This window comes from Lepisma saccharinum, chromosome 1 (genome assembly GCF_977018435.1).
Source record: "Lepisma saccharinum chromosome 1, izLepSacc3.1, whole genome shotgun sequence".
Lineage (NCBI taxonomy): Eukaryota > Metazoa > Arthropoda > Insecta > Zygentoma > Lepismatidae > Lepisma > Lepisma saccharinum.
Genome location: NC_139229.1, coordinates 70717717 through 70743911, shown reverse-complemented (window position 1 = coordinate 70743911; position 26195 = coordinate 70717717). Strand labels below are relative to the sequence as shown.

At 39.5% G+C, this 26195-nt stretch overlaps 1 protein-coding gene across 1 annotated transcript; it reads right to left on the bottom strand.

The window, feature by feature from the left end:
- Positions 1-1821: 1821 nt before the first annotated feature.
- Positions 1822-19296, bottom strand: LOC145983816 (pancreatic lipase-related protein 2-like). The gene is made up of 6 exons (XM_083116862.1): positions 19224-19296; positions 17731-17984; positions 13954-14191; positions 12002-12238; positions 10075-10323; positions 1822-1940 (listed from the first exon to the last, which is right to left on the bottom strand). The coding sequence occupies exons 1-6, from the start codon at positions 19294-19296 to the stop codon at positions 1822-1824; spliced, it is 1170 nt and encodes a 389-aa protein (XP_082972988.1).
- Positions 19297-26195: the final 6899 nt, after the last annotated feature.

The following is a 26195-nucleotide window of genomic DNA, read 5'->3' as shown; positions in this document are numbered from 1 at the left end:
ATCCAACAGGTAGCCGAGTTCTTCCCATTTTCTGGTCAGCATCTCCGGTGTATGGATTCAACAGCCTATACAGTCCCGCGTCTCTATAGTCCCGATGGGGGATCACTTCCAAATTCACATCTAAACGTCCCTGAACTGTAACGGCAAAATTACATTTCGCAAACTTCTGTACACAAAAATATTTCTGCTGAAGAGCCGCCATCTTGAACACTGGCGCTTTCACGCGGCGGGAAGAGGAAACAGCTCTTCAATGTTGCCAGAAAAATAAATCATTACATTTAAGCTACAAATACGTGCGTTGACTTGCACAGACATACGAACTACTTATAACTCCGATATGGTCTTGTGTACACCCTGTACATGGTATATTATTGCATATTTGTGATGTATGTTAGGTTTATATCTAAGGAGCTTTGCTTGGGAGTTCCCTTCTTCTATTACTAATCCTCAATTTACTTGGGCATCACGCAGCCCCTAGTTAAATGGGTACGGAGAGGGCTACTTTTGAGGAACTGGCTTAAAAGCAGCCGGAGTGTAGTGCTGATATCACCTCACCTCCGCAATGGCCGAAATCGTGAATGTGTCGAGTCTCTTACTTTCACACCCTCTATGAGCCTCCATGGCTTGTTGAAATGTGCTTTACCTTTTTGACCTTTAAAACTTACTTCTGCCTATGACTGTACCTGTATCCCGTTTGATCCGTGATGATGGCTGTCTTGAAGTAGATGTGATTCCGACCCAGCAGCTGCATGGTCAGTCGCGGTCTAAATGTGAGGATGGCGATTATTTCTTTTGGATCCACGTGCTTGTGTAGAATCCCATGCTCGGCCGACACAACTCGAGATAACATCTGGTCGCCTTCTATCGTATCGTTCGATCTGCATCAAGACAAGAAAGTACAGTAGTAAAACCTGAGTTTCCATCCATATATTTCGGCTTAACACTGTCAAGTTAGAAGCGTTTTACTTTGCGAACACTAGATGTCACCAGCGTCGCTAACTGTATTACTGACCCAAGTTCTGGATAGATTTTGGCGCTATAGAAAGAGACTTATTCGTGATATTAGAAAAAAAAATCTCTTTTTGCAGTTCGCATTTTAGTGAGGCTCATTCTTGCCCCTTCAAATTGCATACATCCATGTGTGTGCTATGCCACTACATAGAAATTGACAGTGAATGTGAAATTCTAATGACTCATCCGACGAGTCACTCGCAGAGGTATTCACCATCCAGAGAGCTACCCCATGAGGGCAGACGTCACTCGTGAGGGTGAGGGATGGCGAAGCTCCCAAGGCTTGGGTAAGTCGTGAGGGTGGGGTTTGGGAGGACGAGGTCGATTTGAAATGAACATTTCTGGTCATTTGGTCCTTGTAAGGACCACAAATTCAACCCAGACTGACTCCAATCAAGTCGCAGAACTCAAACTGCAATAAGAATTTAAATTAACCAACCAGCACTAATGTAAGTCAGGAAAATGAAACTTCACAACAATAAACTCCAAATCATCAGTTAGAAATATTCGAATGGACTACAAGCGACAGGAGTAGTCATTACAGAAGAATGTCAGTTAATAAACACCAATGAAAGTCATGGAAACAAAACTTCACAACAATCATTCAGAAATATTCTAAAATGTATTAATTCATTCGCGGTCTTAACTCCTGTCTACAACTAAATTATTTTTTTAAAGAAAAACTGTAGGAATATTAAGTTTAATAACCGTTTAATAACAGACCTCGTTCACTCTAAATTTTACATGTAAAACTGCACGTCAATGGCCGTGTTTAAATTAACATACGTATATGAAAAAGCCCAAATAAACTCACCTGGAATTCATCGAAAAGGATATGGACCTGTCATTAACAGTTATCTCCAACGTCACATTCCCTCTTGTTCTCTTTGTCTTGCGGGAGATTAGGACCACAGCCTGAAATTGGTCTCCTGAGAATATAATGAACAAAATATTAGACCACAGGGTATGTTGCACACTGAGTGTTATTCAGTTTGTTTCACACTCTCTGCGGTATTTTACAACACTAAAGTGTAAAGGTGTGCATTAACGGAAAGTGCCATGGTAGAAAGGAAAGTGATTTTCCACCGTGTCAGGGACTATTATATCAATTCTATGATAATGTATTAGTCACGTATACAGTGTGTCCATAAAGATTCTTTACAACTTTATACTCCAACCAAAAGAAATGTACTTGATGCATAAATACACTGCCGTTCACATGATGGACCAACTAAAAAAAAAAAATTCTCAAGTTTTCCAGCAAGATGGTGCATCACCACATTTTGACCAGGATTGTCAGAGATGTCCTGAACACAAATTTTCCAGCTTGTTGGATTGGTTGAGGTGGTCCAATTGCGATTCACGTTATAGTACTACATTTTATAACAGTGTCTGATAACGAGATATCTTTCTTATTATCAGTTTTCTCACATCGCTACACTAAAATTGAGAGTGAAATATAAAGAATGAGGGTAACACCCCCGATACCTAGAATAACTTGGAACGCCGGTTTGCAGTATTCGGGAAAGAAAACACCTTTTGTTCGTCTGAGAGCTCTGGCTAAACGAGCTTATCAATTATAATGTTTCGCTTGAAGATTTTTCCATCAGGACATGCGAAATTACTTCCTGGATACGTAATCCATCAATCCGTTCAAAATAGGCCACATGGTGATAAAGAGAGGTTCTTCACTGAAGTTAGTAATATGTTACAGCTCTTAATAACCGGCTAGTATCGCCAAGCTCAAGAAGTAGCTGATGTAACATTACCTCAATCGCGAAATGATCCCTGTAGCAGTTAAAACCTTCTTCTGAGCTTAGTTTACAGCCAGTTATTACTTCTTGTATAATGGAAACACTGTAACACTGCCAATTGCCGATGGAGACTTAAAAAACCTTCCATACCCGAAGCTGTCTGTCTGTATGTGGCACGTGAAAAAGATGTTGACATTTGGGTGTCCTCCGAATTTTTAATTCCACTTTATGAACAGACAGTCTAATAAGGTCTGGGCATACAATTTAAGGTGGGATTCGAACCAATAAATAATATTAACTCGGAACCCCTTGATTACAAGACCACAATGAGACCACTACGCCATCATTGGGAAGGCCATGTGTGTGTGTGTGTGTGTGTGTTTGTGTGTTTTCTGTTTAAAATAATACCATTCTCAAAATGTAAAGAAAGTTACCTACCAGTAAATGAAACATAGCCCCTACATCTTATATTAACCAGATAATTTTAAAATCGTTCTTACACCTCCATTTTGTTATTTTTAACATTCTATATTATACATACTCATATATGTACGTACACATATGGGACACACAAATCCTGGAATACTTGCTTCCCTGCAAGGCGTTGTGTGTGTTGCCTAGTGTTACCCACGAGACGAGACGAGACTTTGGTCTATCTCGTCTCGCCTCGACAATATTAGTTTGTCTCCTCTCGCGTCTCGTCTCGAATGGTTCTGTATCGTCTCGTCTCGTCTCGTTTTGTCTCGTCTCGTAAAAGTATTGCAGCATATCATGCCAACCAAAGTTAAAAGTGGGAGACATCACAAAATGTAATTCCCGAAAGTGGGCAAATCCTTAAAATATTTTGTTCACTGTGTAGTGAGAATAAATAAGGTTCGTTAACCATGAGGACATTAATATTTTAAATAAAGTTTGATTGATTGATTGAACTGCTTTATTTTACTTCGCTTCTTGTACCAATTTTGGCTAATTTGCGAATATGAGGATGAGTGATGATGTGATGAAATTGATGAATGGACATTCACAAATATCCATGCCCAGACCAGGATTCGAACACTGGACCTCTGGCGTCGTAGTGCGATGTGCTAACCACTCTGCCACGGAGGCCGGCTTAAATAAAGTTTGTTAATAGCCAATAGCTAAATAGAGTATGAAATCTACTTTTGTTTTTCTGGCTTCAATCACTCTTTCATCCATTGTACACTAAGGGAGCTTTCAGACCAAAGCAACAAGCGACATGCGATTTTGCATCGCTTCGGTTTCAAGTTCATGTAAGGGAGAGTTCATACCGAAGCGGCACCCGACACATGCTGCTTTGGAACTAGCCCATCAACAGCAGAATTGTACACCGTAGCGGCATGAGATGCGGCACAAGCCTGCGTTCGATTGGTGTAATCCCAAAGCGACACGAGGGTTTTTCACACAAGCGACAAGCGACACAAACTCCTTTAGTCTATAAGCAGGCATTCCCCACGCATGCGCTGCCAACGGACAGAGGCGACACGATGCACTATACGAGAACGGCCAAGTCCGAGCGACACAACCAGGCGCCAAGCGACACGTGCGGTTCGTCTTGTCGCTTCGTTTCTGAAGGTTATATTTATTACTGAGGGTTCATTTGTAAACGGCAGGCGTCGCTTCTTGCCCCTTGCATCAAGATTTTCATGAAATTTGGGGAGTTGAAACTATGAATGGAACTTAGTAACTATGAAAATTTTTAGTTTCGTGCGTCTTGTAATTGTTAAATTAGGTCAAAGTTAGCATAAATTGCCCTTTTTGAGCCAGCTTAGCTATACTAAATGTGCTGTAACTCCGCCCTTATTTCGCCTAGGACGTTCAAATAAAGCTTATTGTACAGGGAATTGAACAAGCTTTCCAGTGATATATATAACAAGCCTACCTTTGGATAAAAATGTAATTTTATCACGTGACCTTGGCCTTTGACCTTTAATATCTTAAAACATGTCATCACCAAAAATCTTGAAAAAATATATTTGGTGCCTCATGCCATACTCTAAAACATCAAAAAATCATTCTGGGACTGCAATGGGATCAAAAGATACAAAATAATATGTGTAACTATGTGACTGATAAAAGCCCCATTATATGAACTATGACGAGTCAAATGTCCCTTAACACCCCCTACAAAATGTAAAGGAGTTATCCTGGTTATCATCCACTTCCTTTGAAATTTTTGCGTTGAATTCAATATGGCGGTCAACAATATGTCGGACCTGCGCTTGACAGACACGGCTAGGGATCTCCCTGTGCCTAACCTATTTCTTTCGTTACGGGCATCGTGTGGCGAATTAGGTTTTGCGAGGGAGAATCTTACAGAAATAACTCGAATCGAAGAAATGTTTGAACATCTAGAAATATGGAGAAATAAGATAATGTTTAACCGATGAAAAAAATTAATTAGAAATGAGATGTTGATATGGGCAGTGATAGAAAATATCTTTTCCCAGCGACAAGTGCAGCTCTTCGTGCTACTTTGGTTCGGAAGGTTGTATTTATTACTGAGATTCGTTTCAAAGTGACATAGGTTGTTGGTCTGGTCACTTCTTACTTCGGTCTGACCTATGCGACAAACAACACGCGACAGGCGAAATTCATTACATCTACTCACAGGATTCAGGTGTTCTCTCACCCCCATCCTTAGTTTCCGTGTCTTCCCGTTTTGCGGAATCCAGTTTCGCAGAACGACCCAGAGGCGCATTATATCAGATTTCCCACCCAAGTAAAATTTTCGGCGAAAGGGGAATTCCCGATTCGCCAAATATTTAGAAGGCACGGAATTTTCCCTCTGCTGAGAATTTCATGTTTAAACAAACAGAATGTTTACTAAAAAGTTATATGGTGAAAGATACTTAGAAGGAAAGGGTTACTGACATTGAGGGGGTTGGGATGGGTAAATAGTACAAACAGGATGGGAGGTTTGAGACGACTGCAAAAATTGCTTTTGGTCCGTTCCTTACATGGCACGATTTTATGTGGAATATCCCTTGTTCCTTGTGTGGGTAAATCGTGTTGTGACGATAACAACTATTGTATGTCTCATGAAACTGTAGTTTACTCGTTATAGCCGCAGTTTTTACTTTAAGGGCGTTAAATACATTTAAGCTTTTTTAAGGATAAACAAGTATAAATTTCGTTACTATGGAAAAGCAAACAAAGCCCGCAATTTTCTTCGTTAGTTTTACAAATATTCTTCATAAATTTTCCATTCAAAGAAATTATCGAGAATAGTTCTCTCTCACAATGTTTTTACACATAGATATCCGAATGGGTATTTTAATAAAGTACTTCTATCTGGAGTACTATTACAACATAAACTTACTAAGCTTGAATACATTGAGAAATGGAAGTAATATAGAATACTGGATTTGGGAAGACTATAAAATCTAAATAGGATAGCCCTTTTTTGATATAATAGACGCTGATTTGGGTTTCCAAAACAAAATTATTAATAATCCAATACTAACCCTCCTGCTCTGATCACCCAATACCACCCTCACCTTATGCAATTCAGACATACCCTCCACTCCCTCCTTCCTAGTGTCACCAGATCGCTATATGGGAAATGTAGGACATAATGTCCCAAAATGTAGGACTTTAAGCCAAAATGTAGGACACAAAACTTTCGCAATAAGCAATACATATTTGTAGAACACGTTAGAAAGTAATAAAAAATTTACACTTTTTTTTTTGTGCTGTCTAATATGTTTGTGTTTGTCTTGTGTAGTAGTTCCTCCATTCATATTGGGGGTTAGGCGTAGAGCTGACAACTCTGCACTGTAAAAAGACATGTCAAGAAACAGAAACATAAGGCCATGGATGTTCCCAAGGTAAAATATTCCGGAGGTAAAATAGTCCCCCGTTCGGATCTCCGGGTGGGGACTACTTTGGGAGGTCCCTGGACTAAGGATAAGATCTTCATTAGGAATAAGGATATTAAATTAGGCACCTGGAATGTTCTGAGCCTTTACCGGCTTGGGGCATTTCAGTGTACAGTTAATGAGATAGTTAAGTATAAATTAGATGTACTAGCTGTCCAGGAAGTTAGGTGGCCAGGAGAAGGGAATTGTAAAACTAAAAATTATACTTTTTTCTATGGTGGTACTGAAAATCATAATTTTGGAACAGGCTTTTTCATAAATAATAGAATTATCTCGGCTCTTAAAACAGTAGAATTTATTAATGATAGGATATCATATGCAGTTTTACAGGGTAGGTGGTGTAAAATTATTTTAATAAACATACATGCACCAACGGAAGATAAAGATGATAATACTAAAGATGATTTTTATACAGAGTTAGAACAGGTCTTTGATAAATTTTCTCAGTATGATATGAAAATTCTGTTAGGTGACTGTAATGCACAGATTGGCAAAGAAGAGACATTTAAACCCACGATTGGTAAAGAAAGTCTTCATGAATTAAGTAATGATAATGGTATAAGATTGATTACTTTTGCAACTTCAAAGAATTTAATTGTGAAAAGTACCACTTTTAAACATAAAGATATCCATAAATATACCTGGTCTTCTCCAGATGGTAAAACTCATAATCAGATAGATCATATTTTCATTAATAAGAGAAGGCATACTAGTATAATTGACGTTCGTACACATAGAGGTGCTGACTGTGCCAGTGACCATTATTTAGTAATTGCTAAATTGAGAGAAAGACTCTCAGTGATAAAACATAAGCAACAAAATCTAAAAGTTATAAAATTTGATACAGGAAAGTTTGTTGATGAAAGAATTAAGAAAGATTACCAAATTAAACTGTCAAATAGATTTGATGTTTTGCAGGATTTAAATGATGATGAAAATATAAATGAAACAGACGTAAATAAGAATTGGGAGCACATACGTAATGCAATAGAATCAGCAGCTAAAGAAAGTATAGGATACCATAAACCGAGAAAAAGTAAGCCATGGTTTGATAATGAATGTCATAATCTAATAGAAATAAGAAATCAGGCTAGACTTAGGTGGTTAAATAACTCTGATGATACAAATCTAAGCAATTATAATAGAATAAAGCGAGAATTTAACCGCACGTTTAGAAGTAAAAAAAGAGATTACTTGAAAAGCAAAATTAACGAAATTGAAACAAACAGCAAAAATAAAAATATCCGAGATTTATATAAAGGTGTAAAAGAATTTAGAAAGGGGTGGCAACCTAAAGTAAACTTGATAAAAGATAAAGACGGTGATTTTCTAGCTGACCCAAGCGATATTCTAAATAGATGGAAGAACTACTTTAATGACCTTTTAAATGTCCATGTAGGAGATAAATCAGAAGTAAATGAAGTCCACACAGCAGAACCTTTAGTTCCAGAACCTAACTTGACGGAAGTTAAAGATGCTATTAAAAGGCTAAAGAATAACAAAGCACCTGACATTGATTTAATACCAGCTGAGTTAATTAAATATGGTGGAAATTCATTAATATGTCAAATTCATAAATTAATTTGTTTAATATGGAATAAAGAAGAAATCCCTCAACAGTGGAAAGAATCCATAATTGTTCCTGTGTTTAAAAAAGGTGATAAAATGAACTGCAATAATTACCGTGGAATTCTCTACTCTCAACAACATACAAAATATTGTCTAACATTATTTTAACAAGACTAACCCCATATGCTAATGAAATTATGGGTGATTATCAATGTGGATTTAAACGTAACAGATCAACTACAGATCAAATTTTTCACATTAGACAGACACTTGAAAAAAAGTGGGAATATAATCAAAATTTCCATCAGCTATTCATTGATTTCAAAAAAGCATATGATTCGGTCAAAAGAGATAAATTATATAATATATTAGTAGAGTTTGGAATACCTAAGAAGCTTGTTAGGATGATAAAAATATGCACCAGTGAAACAGAAAGTAAAATTCGTGTGGGTAATAATATGTCTGACAAATTTACAATTCATGATGGGTTAAAACAAGGAGATGCATTATCTCCATTGCTCTTTAATTTTGCCCTAGAATATGCTGTAAGGAAGGTAAAAGAAACTAAAGAAGGACTAAAATTAAATGGTGTGACTCAGTTGTTAGCATATGCAGATGATGTAGACTTACTGGGGGATGATGTGAATACAATTAAGAATAATGCTAAAATATTTTTCAAAACTGCTAAAGAGATAGGTTTGGAAGTTAACAAAGAGAAAACTAAATATATGCTTACAGGCCGAAACCAAGTGTTAGGTAATAATCAAAACCTAATTATTGATAACAACTTGTTTGAACCAGTTTCCAAATTCAAATACTTGGGAGTAATATTAACAAATGAAAATTATATTAAAGAGGAAATAAAAAGTAGGCTTAATTCAGGAAATGCATGTTACTTCTGTCATCATAAACTTTTGTCTTCTCGTTTAATATCTAAGAAACTAAAAGTTAAAATATACAAAACAGAAATTTTACCTGTAGTATTATATGGGTGTAAACTTGGTCCCTTACATTGAAAGAGGAACATAAATTGAGAGTATTTGAAAATAAAATCCTTAGGAAAATATTTGGAGCTAAGAGGGATGAGGAGACAGGTGAGTGGAGAAGGTTACATAATTTAGAACTACATAATTTGTATTCATGTCCAGATATTATTAGAATAATGAAATCAAGAAGACTTAGTTGGGCAGGCCATGTGGCACGAATGGGAGAGGAAAGAGGACTTTACAGGATTCTTGTTGGGAAACCAGATGGTAAGAGACCTGTAGGAAGGCCAAGACGAAGATGGAGGGACAACGTTGAGATGGGCCTCAAGGAAATCGGTAGGGATGCAAAAGAGTATATAGATCTTGCTCAAGATAGGGACAGATGGAAGGCCTGTGTTGCTGCAGCCATGAACCTTCGGGTTTAAGAAGGCTAGAGAGTTAGTTAGTTAGTTATTTTGTTTGTATTTTTTTCGAGACGAGACTTTTCACGAGCCGTCTCGTCTCGAATTTTAAAAAGTTTTACCTGTCTCGTGTCTCGTCTCGTGGGCAAAACCAGTTTTGCCTAACTCTACGGCGGTGGTAGACGTTACCATTGAAAATTTGCTAGTAAAATCCACTTGCTCCGTAGAGTTAGGCAACACACATAACGCCTTGCAGGGAAGTGAGTATTTCAGGATCTAGGTGTCCCATTTTTATTGCCGGTGACTGTACGTAGTTATAATAATATGAATGCTTCTCAAACGTTGGCGCCCCTGCTTTTTCAACAGAAGGAATTCAATACAAATTATTTGTTTGAACTGACATTATGTACTTTTAATAAAGAACATGATCAGTGTTACTTAAGGGCTCACTTACCGCAGTAGGGTCTTCTGGGTCGTGTGACAAAGTACATAGATCCACGACCAGGTGAAAACTCGGGAGTGTGTCCCATGTATCCGCAGGAATCGTGTTTGCACGAGAAGCAGTCCCCGTGCACGAAATCCCGCTCGAAGTTGCTCACGTCCGGACAAGGGAACCCCACGAAGTCGCAGTTGGTGGTTAACGTTTCGATGTAGAGATCCCATGACCTTCGGTGACTGCAGAGTCTCTTTGATGAATTTCTCACTGGAGGGAAATATCGATATCTTAGAGATATTTGCATGTAATGTTAATTTTACATTATCCATTTTCTAGTCTTAACTATACAGCGTGTTCCGCTTAGAGGATCGAGAAAAAATTGACAATTTGAGGTGCAAATAATGATTTATTAACACACCTTGATGCAAAAACCCTCCGAGTTTAGGAAGATGGTCAATAAAACTCGATGTGCGCGCCATGAGTTGCCCGGAATACATCTAAACGTCCACATTCTTACAGTCGCGTCACGTGTCTGTCGCTCCACTGAATAGTGCCAGGCTTGTTTCCGCATTACACATTGGCGCGCATGCGCAAACACGTGTGATAGTTTCTGTATTTTGTAAAATGAAAATCATAACAATATCTTCCTCTGTTTTTAAACGGCAAGCATTTATTTGTCGATCCTTCTAAGCGTAACACTCTCTACTTAATCTAACACCAGGTCCGTAGCGAGGGGTAGACTAGGAGGGCTGAAGCCTAGGGCGCCATTCAAAACTTTTCTGAGACAACAAAGTCAGAATATGCGACAGAGAAATGGTGGGCGCCAAAATTTACTGGGCTGTCTGGCACTACATTTCGAGAGCGCACCTCTTCTCTCGTCTTCAGTTGGGGCTATAGGGAGCGTGGTCGATGACCTCCCAGCGGAAGCGCCGTAGAAAATCTTGGCACAGTCCTGCCATATGCGGCCATGCGTTGTCGTGCAACAGCAGAGCCTCATAACACATCCTTCAACGACGATAAATTTTGGCTTCACTGACACCTTCTGCCAACAGAAGTTGAGTAGCTGCTCGCTGGACTTGTTTGGACGAATCCACTTCACGACCGCACGAAGTCAATGTGATTCAGCATGTGCACAGACCATACTAACATTTTCCTGACATACTGGGTGACCATAATTGAAGTTGGCCCTACGCAGAGCACTCTGGAGCCAGATCGAAGCTAGGGATTGTGCTGAAACTTACTATAGAAGCTATGGAGAGCAGGGAAATGCGAGAGCTGAATACTTCAAACTTTCGCCGGGTCACGTGACTATAGTCTTAGAGTCAGACCACAACATTCCTAAGACGCCATAAAGAATCGTATAATTTTGTGTGAATGCAAATTGGGAAGCAATGATGACCTGTTCAGCATGTACAACAACGTTCACTGCACATAAATATTACAAGAACACACTTAACTAATTTTAATAATGGAAACTGTACACATGACCTTACATTCTACTCTTGATCAGAAAGCAATTTGCGAGCCAAATGAAGAAGAACATAATCTAAGAGAAATCCACATAGGTGGATCCGTCAAGCCACATACGAAAAATCACGCAAAAATCTCCACTAATTACGAGTTTAAACGTATTACATTGAGTGGTAGTTAACTACATACTCATTTCTAGGTTTTACACCTAACAAAATACCCTTCAGCATTCAAATCCCCAGATAATCACACGCGCACGAAAGTTCGCAGTTGCAGCCTAACAACACGCGATGCGCTGTTCTTCTGTCAGTTGAAGTAGATGCTACCATTTTACGCAGACCATAAGCTCCGCCCAATGGCTTCAAGACCAATACATTGAGTGATACAGGCACTGCAGGACCTGATTTTAACAACGATGATAATACAAGAGTTCACCTTCATTTGGGCGGCTCGACTCTTACATAAAAGTACTTACTGATGTTGAATACCAGCAACAGAAGATCCGCCCCGTCGAAGCAACCTGGCTGCTGATCTCCGCCATTGACGTAGTAGTCCACGTGACCGATCGGGTAAGCGATGCCAACCCTCCCATACAGGATGGAGCCTGCTGACGTGTGGATCACCTCGACGTACTCGGCGTCAGTCTTGGCCAACCCGGCGAACGGAACTAAATCCGGTAATCTCTGGAACATGAATCCGGCCGGATCCAGACCTGGATACAAATGAAACTCTCACACTCAATGTCGTTTTCATAATGTGTTGATTCGTGCAACAACGAATGAGGAAGTGTAATAATTATATAAATATTAGTGACAGTTCTATACAGAACATGGTCCCATTATCATTGCAATAGTAACAACAGTATACTCTAACTGAAAGATAATGTATGTTTCTCAAATTTATCACAAGATGTCACTCTCAATCTTACGTGCAGATTTCTAAGTACAGAATATCTAATAGAAATGTATTGGAAAATATTTATTCAGATTTTAAGTAACATTTTAAAATAATTTATCACAAGTAAATGCATTTGGGATAAAGTAAGTGCCATGTTATTATATAAACAGTGCACTTCAGTCTCTCCAAGGAGTCTGGAACAAAGTCGCACATAACAGTAGACAAGGGAAGAAAGTGCGTGGGCTGAGCGAATTAGTACGTTCTGCTGCAGTCGCGTTTCTCCCTCCATCAAACCCCTTTCCCGCACGGGTCCATCAGTCGAAGTCTCGAGTCACTACTTGTGCAGATGACTTGTTTTCGTTCGCTTGCTCCACAGACTCCTGGAACAGAGTAGAGTTTCATTTCTCATTAAAATTTCAATAGTAAGACAGGTACGCGCAAACTGAGGTGGAAGCTGCATTCTAAAGTTGATCACGAAATGTCACTGATAATCTTACCTGCAAATTGCTAGGTACAGACTGGATAATATAAACGTGTTAGATAATATTTCCTCAGATTAGAGTAACTTTAAAAAAAAAGTCACAAGTAAATATACTCAGACGTTTGACAAAAGTTACTTGTATGGTAATGCGGTAACAAACTACCGGCAACTCACGTCACGTTTTTTACGTGTTTGCTTTAACTGTAATTATCGTTATCAATTCTTAATTTACCCAGTACTGTGCGGTAGTGCGATTGTATACAGTATTCCGGGACAATCACGTGGCATTTTCGGCTAGCAATGAGGCTAGCAATGTTTTAAAATTCTGTACAGTTATTGGATAATAGCGTATGTATGACATACTACAATTTTTTTTCAAAAATAATTTAAAAGACCACCTTCAATTGTTTTTGTCTTTAGGGCGTCTGACTACCATGCGAGAGACCTGCGTTCGATCCCCGGCGGGAGAGAACCGTAATTTTTCCCACCTATTGAAGCGGCTCCGGCGCCCACCCAGCGTCGTATAAAGCAGGTACCTGGAGGAAACTCTGGGGGGTAAAGGCGGTCAGGTGCATGGTGCTGATCACATCACCCCTACCTTCGGCCGTGATCAAGAAAGCGTGTGGCCCTAACTCCACACCCCCTATACGCCATCATGGGTTGGTGCAAAGCACTGGAGAGCACTTTACTTTTTTTTTTTTACTTTTTACATAGCCATGCTATATTTCGTGTGAAAGAGCTCTCCAAGACCTTTCCAACGCCGTCTAAATCACTTCTATAGGTGGCCTGATTGTCGAAATATTGCAATTTAAAGTTAACAAGATGTTGAAAAAAGGTCAAAGTCTGACAGTTTGCAACACTGTAATTTCGGAAATACAAAAGATATGGATCTACAACTTTGCATATTTTCCTACCTCAAGTGGCTATCTTAGTATTCCAAATTTCAAATGAATCAAAATATGTGAGGTTGGAAAGTGCCTCTTCATTGGTTGATTTCACCTGGCCAATTCCAGCCTCTTCCGAAAAAATCCTAGTACGCTAATGCTTACCTGTAATGCGCCCGATCTTAATGTCGACATTTCCGAGTGCTTTTCCGGCGAAACCAGCCATGTGAGCTCCAAGGCTGAGACCAACCATATGGAAGTCTTTCCCCGAGGCTCCCAGCTGTATCATGAGCTCCACAATCCTTGCTATTTGGCGTCCAAAGTACTCCGTAGCTTGCACCGCTCTGTAATAGGTACCTGACGCCTCTCTGCTCCAGTCCACCATCAGAACATTGTAATCGCCCTGAAAGCATGCACCAGAAGAAAAAAATATTTATTCAGTTCTCTGTGAGACGATCGCAATTTTTTTTTAAAACTTCACTCTTGTTTTGGGAATCTGTGGATCAAGGCTAACAAAGGACTAGAATTAAACGTTCAAGGGCGTATTTAAGGGAGGGTGGGTTCAACGGGTCGAACCCTCCGCCCCCCCCCCCTTTGGTTCAGGAAAATTACCAGATTACCTGTTCTATCCGCTATGCGCAGAGACTTTCTCTTAAAAATTTCTTCAGACTTATTTTGTTCTCATAAATTACAAGCGTATAGAACGGGATACAGATGGAAAATAAATTAATTCCACACACCAGATGGGAATGCAAACCAAGTGTCTTCAATTTCCTTCAAATGTGTTCCGAATTTCTCTGGAAAATACTCACAAAACTCCTGGTATTTCACAATTCTATAATGCCACATGTAATTTCTTCCCGAAGCAGCTGCTTGTGAACTTATAGCGCGAACATTATAATTGAATTAGAAGTTCCCGATATGGTTTCTAACCATTCAAAACTTAAGTATTCCTGAGGTTCTAATTTTTTGATAATTTGAAATTTCTCAACTCTCCCTATTGGGTTAGCTTCAGCTATTAGTACTTTCACTCTCTCTGGGTTCAGTGGGTGTGGATTTGAAAAAAATAGTTGGTGAAGAATATGATGGTGCTCATGTAATGGATGGTAGAATTAAGGGGGTGAAATAGATAGATAATCTCAGAGAATTGTCCACAAGCAATTTTTGTACATTGTTCAGCACATATTTTAACCCTGACTATTGCCCATTTCTGTGGAATTTCTGCGATATTGAGACTGTCAAATCAGTTATAATTTTTTTCCCTCGAGTCTTCTCAAAGGAACAGCCTCCCGTGGTTAGCACATCGTGGGTCCCGGGTTCGAAACCCAAAATGGGCATGGGCGTTTGTGGGTGTCCATTCATCAATTTCAACATGTCATCACTCATCCCGATCTTCGGAAATTAGCGAAAAGTGGCACAAAAAGGGAAGTAAAATAACACAAATAAATCAATCAATTGTAAAAAATGCAGCGCAAGTTAGCTAGGAAAGTTCTGTAACGTTCTAAAATTGTTTGACACAAGATGGACAGAAAAGTATCAATACTCAGTAGGGTGACTTGTGAAATCGTATACACTAATAGCAGAAAGTTTACTGTTGTCCATTTTTGGATCATTTTGTAGTAGAAATGAAAGTTTCTCTGAACACAGTCAACACATTAAAAAATTCCACCACATTCATCAATTCCATTCTGTCATCACTCCTCCTCATCTTCGCGATTAGTCAAACTTGACAGAAAAGCGACGCTACTAGTTCTTAAGAACATAGTCCAGCTTCTCGCGACGAAGTTTCAAAACTAATTGCTTGCGATTTCATAGCCAGTTAGTGGTCAAGAACTATTACCATGTAAAATAGTATTCACACACGTATAGTAACGGACACTTCTGGGTTGTAACAACCCCATCAACTTCCAATGGAATAATTGTAAGCCAGAAGTGTCCGTGACTATATTAACATACCTGTAAACACTTTTTGCTGTAAGTTAAGTACATTAAAGAAATTTACATACAAATCGAAATAAATCATTAATTTGCTCAGACGTTGTTACATGAATAATTAGATTTTAAATCATCCCCGACATATGATATTTTCTTTCTTTCTATTTTTAGAGCTTGACTTGAGGAAGACCCCAGGCCGAAGTATCGGAACGTGCAATCCCTTGAACTACCAGAAGGTAAGTGCCTGAATTTCTTAACCCCTTAAGTGTGGAATTTTCTGTCGCTACTGCAAAATTTCATCCATCCATTCTTCTTCATTTTCCAATTCAGATTCACTGCTTCCGGAGGTGAACAACAAGTGCAACTCGGGCTTCCCCGATTGCATAGTGGTAACGCCGTCGCCTTGTAATCACACTTTAAACTGCAGAAAGTGGACTTGAATCAGAACTTCAAAAAAAAGTGCAACAACGCAAACTTCTTTTTTTTAGCCATAATAAGGTTTTCTATTGTGCAGGAACTACACCACACGAGAGCAGACAACTTTCCTTAAGTTTAGCTTATATTTCCTTTCTTCTTTTTCATCTTCTTCCATTTCTGCTACTGTTTTTGTTTTTACTACAGCTAGTAGTAATGTTCTTAACATTTGGAGAAACAGAAAACATCCTCTCAGAGCAGACATTCCAAATATTTATTGAGTGAGGAAAGTTTATGATTTTACATTTAAATAAAAATTTGGAATGTCTGCTCTGAGAGGATGTTTTCTGTTTCTGCAAATGCCACTGACGTCGGAGCAGTAGCTTGAAAGATGTCGGACTACGTGGAAGTACGGGCCTCCCTGATGGCGCAGTGGTAGCGTCGTCGCCTTGTAATCAAGGGGTCCCGGGTTCGATACCCGGTGGAGGCACAAGTGGTTCGGATCCCACTTTAAACTGTAGGTCCAGTCCCGATTAGCCTTACTGTGCATAAAGTGGACTTAAAACACCAAATCAACAACAATACGTGGAAGTACAATTCAAGCAGCGTGCTGTGATTCAATTTCTCGCCGCTGCGAAAGATCGAAATCCATCGTCGGATGCATGCCGTAGCCTATATGGGGAATCATGCGTTGACGTTAGTGGGGAGTGGGGACTGTACACAGTGACAACCCAGCCACGACCACTTTACAGACAAGCACCGCAGTCTCTGCATCCACTCGAGAAGTGGTAACGCGTGTTGATGAACTGATTCGTGGAAATCTTAGATATTCTGTGCATGCCGCTTGGAACAGTGAATCAAAAAAGTGTGTTCCAGGTGGGTCCCTCGCAGTAGCGTAACTAACACGCTCTGCCTTCCCATCTCGTTTAAAAAAATGTATTTCTTTTCTAAAATATTAATTCACGCCTATATTTATGTTAAGTGTGTACAAATATGAATACACAGACATGTAATTTCAATCAATGTGAAAGCTGGTATGAAAGGTCAAGACAACAGACAATCTGTAAAAAAAATTACGATATTATTAAATGTCCATTACCAGTCCTCTGCGCTTTTCAAGGAAGCAAATTCTTTTGCTAGATTGGTCAAGTTAAGTTCGTTGAAAATATGTTTTAACGCCGAAAGGAAAACTTTTGTGAACTATCCGTCTCTCTTAATTTATCATTCTTACTGCGCCCCAAAAGCTCGTGCGCCCCACCTTGCCGCGGGTGTTGCGGGGTTGATATTTACGCCACTGGTCCCTCGTCATCTGACAAACGTTAGCCTACCTCATTTTCTCTGAACTAGTGCACCGATGGCGGAAGGTATCGACGCTGGTGGGAACTACATCGAAGAGTGATGTTACCCCTTAAAAGAGGACATTCCAAACTTACATTTGAAAGTAAAATCATAAACTTCCCTCACTCAATAAACGAGTTATAGCTTACGAGGCAAAAGGTATTGAACAAGCTAAGTGGCCTTCCGCACTACAACATTGCGGATGGCAGATTATTTTGCCATTTGTAGTTGCAAGTAGAGCCTCTGTTTACTTACGAGTTTGAGGAATGCCCTCCGATTCTGCGTAGGCCCCGTCTCGAAGATGCTACCTGTAAACCCATGGATTATGACCTTGGTGGGAACCCTCGGGTTGTAGTTGGAGTTTGATATGGACTCCGGTCGCCTGTAGGTGATTCGCTGTCCATCCTCCGGGTTCGAGCGGGTGTAGATGAAAAACCCGGCGTCCGGCTTCTCTTCCTGCAAGGTTAGGAGTTTCTCATTCTCTCCTTTGCTCATTATAGGTCCCAGATCTGCAACGGACATTAATTATAATTAATACAACATCATGGGCGGATTAAGGGGGGTCGTCCCATCGAGTCATATGAGACAATACATCTCCTCTCTCTCTCTCTCTGACGTCTAAAGAAGCTCTCTCCCCACTTATTCTAAAGTTAAACAAAGATCTCTGCAGAGATGTCCAAAAGGAAGTCCCCGATGGCGTGGTAATAACGTTGTCACCTTGTAATAAATAAGTTCCGGGCTCGAACCCTCTAAGATAAAGTGGAACTATCCCAAAATTTGATAAACTTTGAGATGACTAAAACTAACTACTAAGTCTAGAATTTTAGTGCACAAAGAGATTGAAAGTCCACCACTTAACGCACTCGGTCACCGATCGGCAGTAAAATAGCACAAAATGCGCACACACCCGAGCGACCGCGCACTTCACGCACTTACGGTTAGGATACCATCTTAAATTGCAGATCCAGTACCGATTAACCTATCTGCGCATAAAGTGGACTTAAACTCGTGGCAAGTTTTGATATACACTTACATATGTGCCGAACGTGAGAAAAAGAAATAAAAAACCTTGCACATATGAAGCTAGCTTTTTGAAATTTATTCACACTAAGGACACTGGTGTCCGCAGCGGATGGGCTGATGGGGCTATAGCTGCCTCCGAAATGTTGAGAAAATCAAACATTTTCAAAAAAGAGCACTGAAGAACTTCGAAAAAGCAGAATGGTACATGCAAACTCCCCTTAAAATGACTCCCATTTGCCATTTTTGAGACTGGAAAGTTCTCAATATACGAAATATCTTATTATGCGTGCCGGTCTCTACAATGCAGCCAGGGGTGCCAACTTTCGCAAAACATTGGGTTGTTGTAAGTTTAAGAAACAAAAATCTCATACATCCTCCCCCTTCCATTCACATCAATAATGCATCCTTACTATTTTAAATGTCATTCCCTGATTTCAATAAGCAAATCTATAACATTAACAAATAATAATAATAAAACTGAGTGGGCTCGGGCCCATATAAGTTGGTGCCACTGAAAGCAGCTACAGAATTCCAGCTCCTCCCGAAAAAATATCCTGCGTACGCCAGTGACTAAAGACATAAAATTTATAAATATGCAAAAGTAATTCTTCCAATTCGTTTTCTCGATCTCTTCCCGAGACCTCGGTCTAGTATTTTTAAAATTAGACTATATCTTGCATATCGTGCATCACCAATATTTAGTAAAATAAATAAGAAATTGTTACCTCTGGTTGTATTTGAATCTGCAGTAGCCCAAACGACCACATTCAACCCGATCAGGACACACTTGACACACATAATTCGCTATGCAGTTTCACTTTGAACTTTACCAGGTCGGTGTACAGGTTGGAATGAAGGGTATGGCCAGGGACCTCGTGGTGGAAACCTAACTGTGCTCGTTTGCTGCCTCGAAACATTTCGGTACCATTTGAATTTATTTTGTCCGCCTTTGTAGGATGTAGGCCAAGTTCTTCCAGCTACATATCTGTCGGAATTTCATTGTGTGCGTACTCTGTGTGGCGGGGGTTGGTGCGGGGAAGGGGGCTCGTGCCGCGTTGAGTGGTCGACTCATAATGAGCGTTCCTTGGCTTGATTTCATTTGTTATTCAACATCGGTTTTCTACCACTTTTGGCTAATCGCGACGATGGGAATGAGTGATGAAATTATTGAAGGGACAATATACACAGGAAAAACAGATTTGTATGAATTATAAAAACACATTTGGTAACAGCGAACAAAAAAGTTTGTAGCCCTTAATAAATTTGATTTAAGTTTTAAGCCCACTTTATGCAGACAGGCTAATCGGGATTGGACCTACAGTTTAAAGCACGATCCGAAACACTATGTGGCTCTACTGTGTATGGAACCAGGATCCCCTTGATTACAAGACGATGTCGTTACCACTACGCTATCGGGGAGACTCTGGTAATAACTAAAACAGAAATGGTGCTTTGGATTGTCCTAAGATCTGAATTTTAAAGAAACCATAATAATATTAATAATAATTTTAATTAACACAAACACACACACACGACACTGACATATGCATTTCTCTTATTTCTTATGTCTTATTCTCTGATTCGGTATCGACGTCACCTTGTAATCAAGAGGTTCCGGGTTCGATTCCCGGTGAAGGAACGTAGTGGTTCAGATCCCACTTTAAACTGTAGGTCCAGTCCTCATTAGCCTTAATGTGCATAAAGTGGACTTAAAACACCAAATCAATGAATCTATTATTTCTTTGTACCTTTTTGTCTCTTTAATGTTTAGATGAAATTGTAGAAGGTGCTTTCACAAAGAAACGTTCTTAACCCACCTCAAGCCGGCCCCCGTGGCGCAGTGAATAGCACAGCGCTCTACGACACCAGGGGTATCGGGTTTTTGCAGTTCATTGGCCTCCCTTCGGCACACTCTTTATGATATTTTTATTATCAGCTTTTACAACTGAAAAATTTCCGAATTTCTCGTGTATATTACAGTTTCTAAGTTCATAAGGGCCTCCCCAATGGCGCAGTGGTAGCGTGTTCGCCTTGTAATCAAGGGGTCCCGGGTTCGATACCTGGTGGAGGCCCATAGTGGTTCGGATCCTACTTTATACTGTAGGTCTAGTACCGATTAGCCTTAGTTTGAACAAAGTGAATTTAAACCACCAAATCAACCAACCAACCAATCTAAGTTCATAGGGAGCGTGGTGAAGCAACAACTATTCAAGGAGCGAATGACTCTTTAGAACACGTGACCTTCCATAGTCACACATCAGAAAACGTGTTTGGGGGGAGGACGATGTGGCTATATACAGTTAACGTCACTTTCTTCACTACTTTGGGAGGCCTTGACCTCGTTTCCTGAACCCACTGCTTCAGTCGCCCTGGGGAAGGTTACAGTTTTCGTCAAACTTTCCGTTTGCAAAGGAGCCAAAAACCAAAAGCCAGCATCTAAACTTGACACTTTCCCACACGTCCTGCTCTCAATCCCGACCGATAGCTGTCAAGACGCCACGTTCCGTTGGTGAGGATTAGTATTTCTGTGATGGAACTTTTGGGGCTGAAAGCAAATTCTGTGATAAAATCTTTTACGAAACTTTTTTTCGCTGAAATGAATTCTAATTTTTCATCAAAAAGCCTCTTGTTCGTGGCACATTTTGGTGCATACCATATTTCAAGCCTCAGACTAACCCCTTTTATTTAATAAATATTGCTTAAATATCCAATTTCTTAAGTATTGTTACCAAATTTCCATCATAATTTCCATATTTAGGATTCAATTTTGAGCAAACATACCCAAATATCTTCATTAGCTAAGAAATGAATTTCGTTTCAGGTCTCTAGCTCTAATGTTGTTTTTTTTAGATATTAAGGTGTCTGCAAACTGCTTCATGAGCAAAACAAGCCATGCCCCATTTTGGAAAATTGGCCGCCGCAGGAGAACCTAGGGCAGGAAATTATCTTAAACATTTATTTTGATATCTAGATACATGTACTAAAAATTAAAATTTTCTAAAAGGTCATGCAACCCCTATTGAATCATTTGGTTTGGAATAACCCTACAACACTAACAACTAAAGAGTGGAAGGTCTAAGTGAAGCTGAGTCATCCCATGTCAAATCAACCAATATAAGTATATTTTTGAACTTTTAGGATTCAGATTTTTAACATTTTTTGTTCATTCATTGTATCTATCTATCAAGAGGCCCAAAACTGCCAAATGTATGATTTTTGTGGCTCTTAGTTTTTGAGTTATTGGCTTTCCAAATAGCAAAAATCACAATTTTGGCTACATTTTGAAATTATTAAACAGCTGTAGATCAAAATCTATTATACCTATAAAGCTCAAATTGGTGTCATTGTCTTCTGATTTTAATGGGCTTTAATTTGAATTGTAACATGACTGCTATTTGAATTGTGTATTTTTTTTTTTAATCTCGAATACAACCCTTTTAATTTTTTTAAAAAAAGAAAAGTGTTTTGAAGACATAAACTGATAATTTGTGTGCAAAATTTCATAATGGGATGGCAATAGGTTTTTTGCAAATTACTTTTTTTTTGTAAAATTTGCTAAATTTGTTGATTTCCATGTTAAAACCATAACCATAAGCTGAGTGGTTAATATTGAAGTCTTCATATTAATCTATTTTATAATTTTTGGACTATAAGTAATGTGAAAATATATTTAGTTTGGTACTACCGCTGTACCAAAAACTATCAATTTTGGAGATGTCAAGGTTCAGACCATTTGTTGATTTGACATGGAATGACCCAACTGTGACATGACAATAGACCCGTGTAGATCGCCTGCGTCGGGCGACAGTTCTAGGAAAACGAACCTGAAAGTAGGAACTTAGCTACTCGGAAATTTTCGATTCGGACACCTTCGACCGCACAGGAAAGCGGATTCGGACACGACCCTAGTTAACACCTCTGAGCCGAACAAAATGTTTGCATAATGAAGATTGAGCCGGAAAACAACATATTTCATTAAAAGGCACATGTATTTTTTTCTGATGCATCACGGAAGATTGGGACAGGGTGGGTTAAAAACCGAAAACTCGAAACTCTCAAAACTCTCAAAAATGTACGTTCAGCACATAGAAATCCCCAGTGGTCGCAGAGATCCGTGTCAACATATTTCACCATCTTTAATTTCTTTTTACGGTCCTGTCCTTGCAAACCTAAAAATGCTACATTTAATCTTCTACAGCAATTTACAACTTGAGAGAAAGAGGCCGATTAACACTTATATTTTCGGTCGTAATTGTGGCGCTAGATTATTTATGGACTGCAAGTTTCATCGTATGTAACAGACACCAAGCACGGAACATAATCATTAGGTCAAAGATGTTGCAAGGGGGAAACTGGATCAGTGGGAAGGCCCCCCAAGGACTTCCAGGCAACGCAACCTTTTTTTGTATGTAGATTGTGTAATTCGCGTAAAGAGTACACGCAATACCGTCTATATTGCTGTAGAGACATGTGTGCATTGGCCATACCGATATGTTCGCATCGCTTCAAGTGAGTTTTTCCCTCTCGCCTCCCCTCCTCCCGAAGTGGTTGGTCTCGTTCTCGCCTCGCGAATCGAGACCGAGACTTCCTAGTGTTGATCGATATATCGTCCAGACAATATATCGCGATATTGAAAAACTATCGTCCAGGCGATATCAACTAGACGATATGTCGTTAGAGGCGATATATATCGTGTCGGTGATATATCATCAGGATATTTTGGCTATATATATCGTGTCGACGATATATCGTCATGATATTTCGCGATATATATCGTGTCGGCGATATATCGTTACAATATTTGGCGATATATATCGTGTTGGGAATATAGTCACGATATTTTAGCGATATATATCGTGCCAGCGACATATCGTCACAATATTTGGCAATATATATCGTGGAAACGATATATCGCTGATATCACAATACAGAAAAAAATATCGTATCGTATCGTCTGAGACGATATTTTCTTGACGATATATCGCGATATCGAATTTCCGATATCGTCAATCCCTACTTCCCTCTTCTCGGTACCACCCCTAACAATAGCGATAGGTTCTCACTCATCGCACAAGACTCTAGCAACCTTCGTGTTCTCTGACGTCAGCGCAGAATTCTTTCATTGTTAGGCTAAACCTTCGTTGTTAGTTTATGCTTGTTAGGTTTAGTTCTATTAGCAATAATAATACATTTGCAATGTATGCATGCAAAGAGAACTAAATCTAACAAGCCTAAACTAACAATGAAGCTATTCCGCGCTTATGTCAGAAAACACGAAGGTCGCTAGAGTCTTGTGCGATAAGCGAAACCCATGGCGTTCTGCGATGAATGCAAATTCAGTGTACAATCACCGGCAATATTAATGACACCCCAAGATTCTGAAATACCCGCTTCCCTGTATGGCGTTGCGTGTGTTGCCTAACTCCACGGGGGTGGTAGAAATTGCCATTGAAAAATTGCTATTACAATTCACTCATCGCCGTAGATTAGGCAACACACATAACGACATGCGGGGAAGCGGGTATCTCAGAATCTTGGGGTGTCATTTATTTTGCCGGTGACTGTACATTCAAGACTAAATGGTACAGTAGCTTCAGTTCGAGTCCAGACCTGGTTCTTTGCGACTTTCCCTTCAGCAATTTATCATCCTCACCGTCGCGATTAGCCAAAAGTGGTGGAAGAAAAGCGACGCTAAATAACAAAAATCTAATCACGAGTGAATGGTCAGGTAAGATATTTTGTGTCAAAATGAATGAAGTTAACTAAATTTATGAGAATTAAATCTTTAGGTCGAATCACTTGAGCTATATTTCCTACTGAAATACCCTACTTGACGCTGTGCTGGTTCTTAAGCTGAAAACGATTGCTGTCGGGATGGCTGCTAGACTGGTTTTTGGCTGCTATACTGTGTTCTAATTGCAACTTGCTTCCTTGCTAAATGCTGTGGTAACAACCAATCAGAGCGAACGCTTGGTCACATCAAGATAATCTGTGTTTGAATTTTACAGTTGATGACGTTTCCTGGAAAACCTTAGTCAACCTTTCTTGGTTGTTTGACAATTTACTTTATTTATTTCCATATCCGTTATTTTATGTCGCTTTTATACCTCTTAGGTTAATATCGATGACATTACTCTTATTGTAATTGATGTATCATTGTTATATTACAAGCCTCCAGGGCTTATTCGGCCCCCAGTGGCACTGGCGTAGCAAGGAGTGGGCGAACAAATAGAAGAGAGAAAAATATGGAAAAGGCTAATTTTTGTGGTGAATAAAATTACAATCTTCTTTTTTATCTCGCTTTCAATTCTAGTGAAACGTTAGATACGTCAAACCAGGGCGTAACATACAAGTAGGCGGGCCCTAAACCTAAGGGGGCCCGAAGAAAGTTAAAATTATTGTCGTATTTCTCATGTGAAACATTTACGGAAAGAAACACGATAACTTGCTTGGATATTTTTACCCATTTATTCTCTTCTTGAATAAAAAACTATTTGTTTCTTCTTTCTCTTGACCTTTCACTCCCGATTTTAATATTTTAACAATAAAGCACCTCCAACTGCCACGAAGCAAGTGTGAGGCATTAAAATGCTCGTTGTTTTCAACCCAAGGAGGACATGGATAATAACAGTTCTCCCTTACTTCTTACAGCTTCAGACTTCAGCTTCCGGAAAACAGAGAAAATACATTTTCAGGGTGAACGAAATTATTAAATATAATTTTCGTCAGTAATTTATTATTACATTATTTAAATATGATGATTTGATGACGTATCCCTGAAGAATTTGTATCTCTCATCTTCGCGATTAGCCAAAAGTGCCAGAGAGGGGAAGTAAAATGATTCATTATACTATGAGTCTGCCGCGTATGAAGATATGTTGAAATAGAAAGTTTCAACCATACTGCCAACAGATGGCATCTCTTTACTGCGTACTTCACTCACCTGCCCTCTAGGAGGGCACAGGCGTAACTACTTACTACTGCAGAACCCTACTGCTCCACCAGGACACATTGAGTCTTGCTTCAAGTTCACCTTATGCACAGATAATTTAATAGCGACTGGACCTACAAGTTAAAGTGGGATCCGAACCATTCTGTGCCTGCAGGAGCGGTTTAAGGATCGAACTGACCTCGGATGGCGCAAAAACCGGGACATTCCCTTTGATTAGCACCAAAACCTTATTTCTGATTATTCGCCTTCTAATCAAGGGATCCGGAATTCGATACTCGGTGGAGGCACATAGTGGTTCGGATCCCACTTTAAACTATAGGTAGCCGGTCCCCGTAGCGGAGTGGTTAGCACATCGCGATACGACGCCAGGGGTCTCGGGTTCGAATCCCGACCTGGGCATAGATGTTTGTGAGTGTCCACTCACAAATTTCATCATATCATCACTCATCCCCATCTTCGCAAATTAGCCAAAATTGGAACGAAGTAATATAAAGCAAACCAATCAATAAATTAAACTGTAGGTCCAGTCCCGATTAGCCTAACTGTGCATAAAGTGGACTTAAAACACCAACTCAATCAATCAATCAACTTATTTCTGATTGTAATCAGAATTTCATAAGTTTTTTAAGTCCACTTTGTGCATAGAAGACTAATCGGGACTGGGCCTACAGTTTAAAGTGGAATCCAAACCACTATATGTTTCCACCGGGTGCGTGGCTATTTCTTTAAAAAAAAAAAAAAAAGA

Coding starts and splice junctions, on each gene's coding strand:
- LOC145983816 (XM_083116862.1), bottom strand. CDS start 19,296: ATGTGTGTCAAGTGTGTCCTGATCGGGTTGAATGTGGTCGTTTGGGCT. Junction 17,985..19,223: donor AGATTCAAATACAACCAGAG/GTAACAATTTCT, acceptor TGTCCGTTGCAG/ATCTGGGACCTATAATGAGC. Junction 1,941..10,074: donor ACCCAGAAGACCCTACTGCG/GTAAGTGAGCCC, acceptor TTATATTCTCAG/GAGACCAATTTCAGGCTGTG.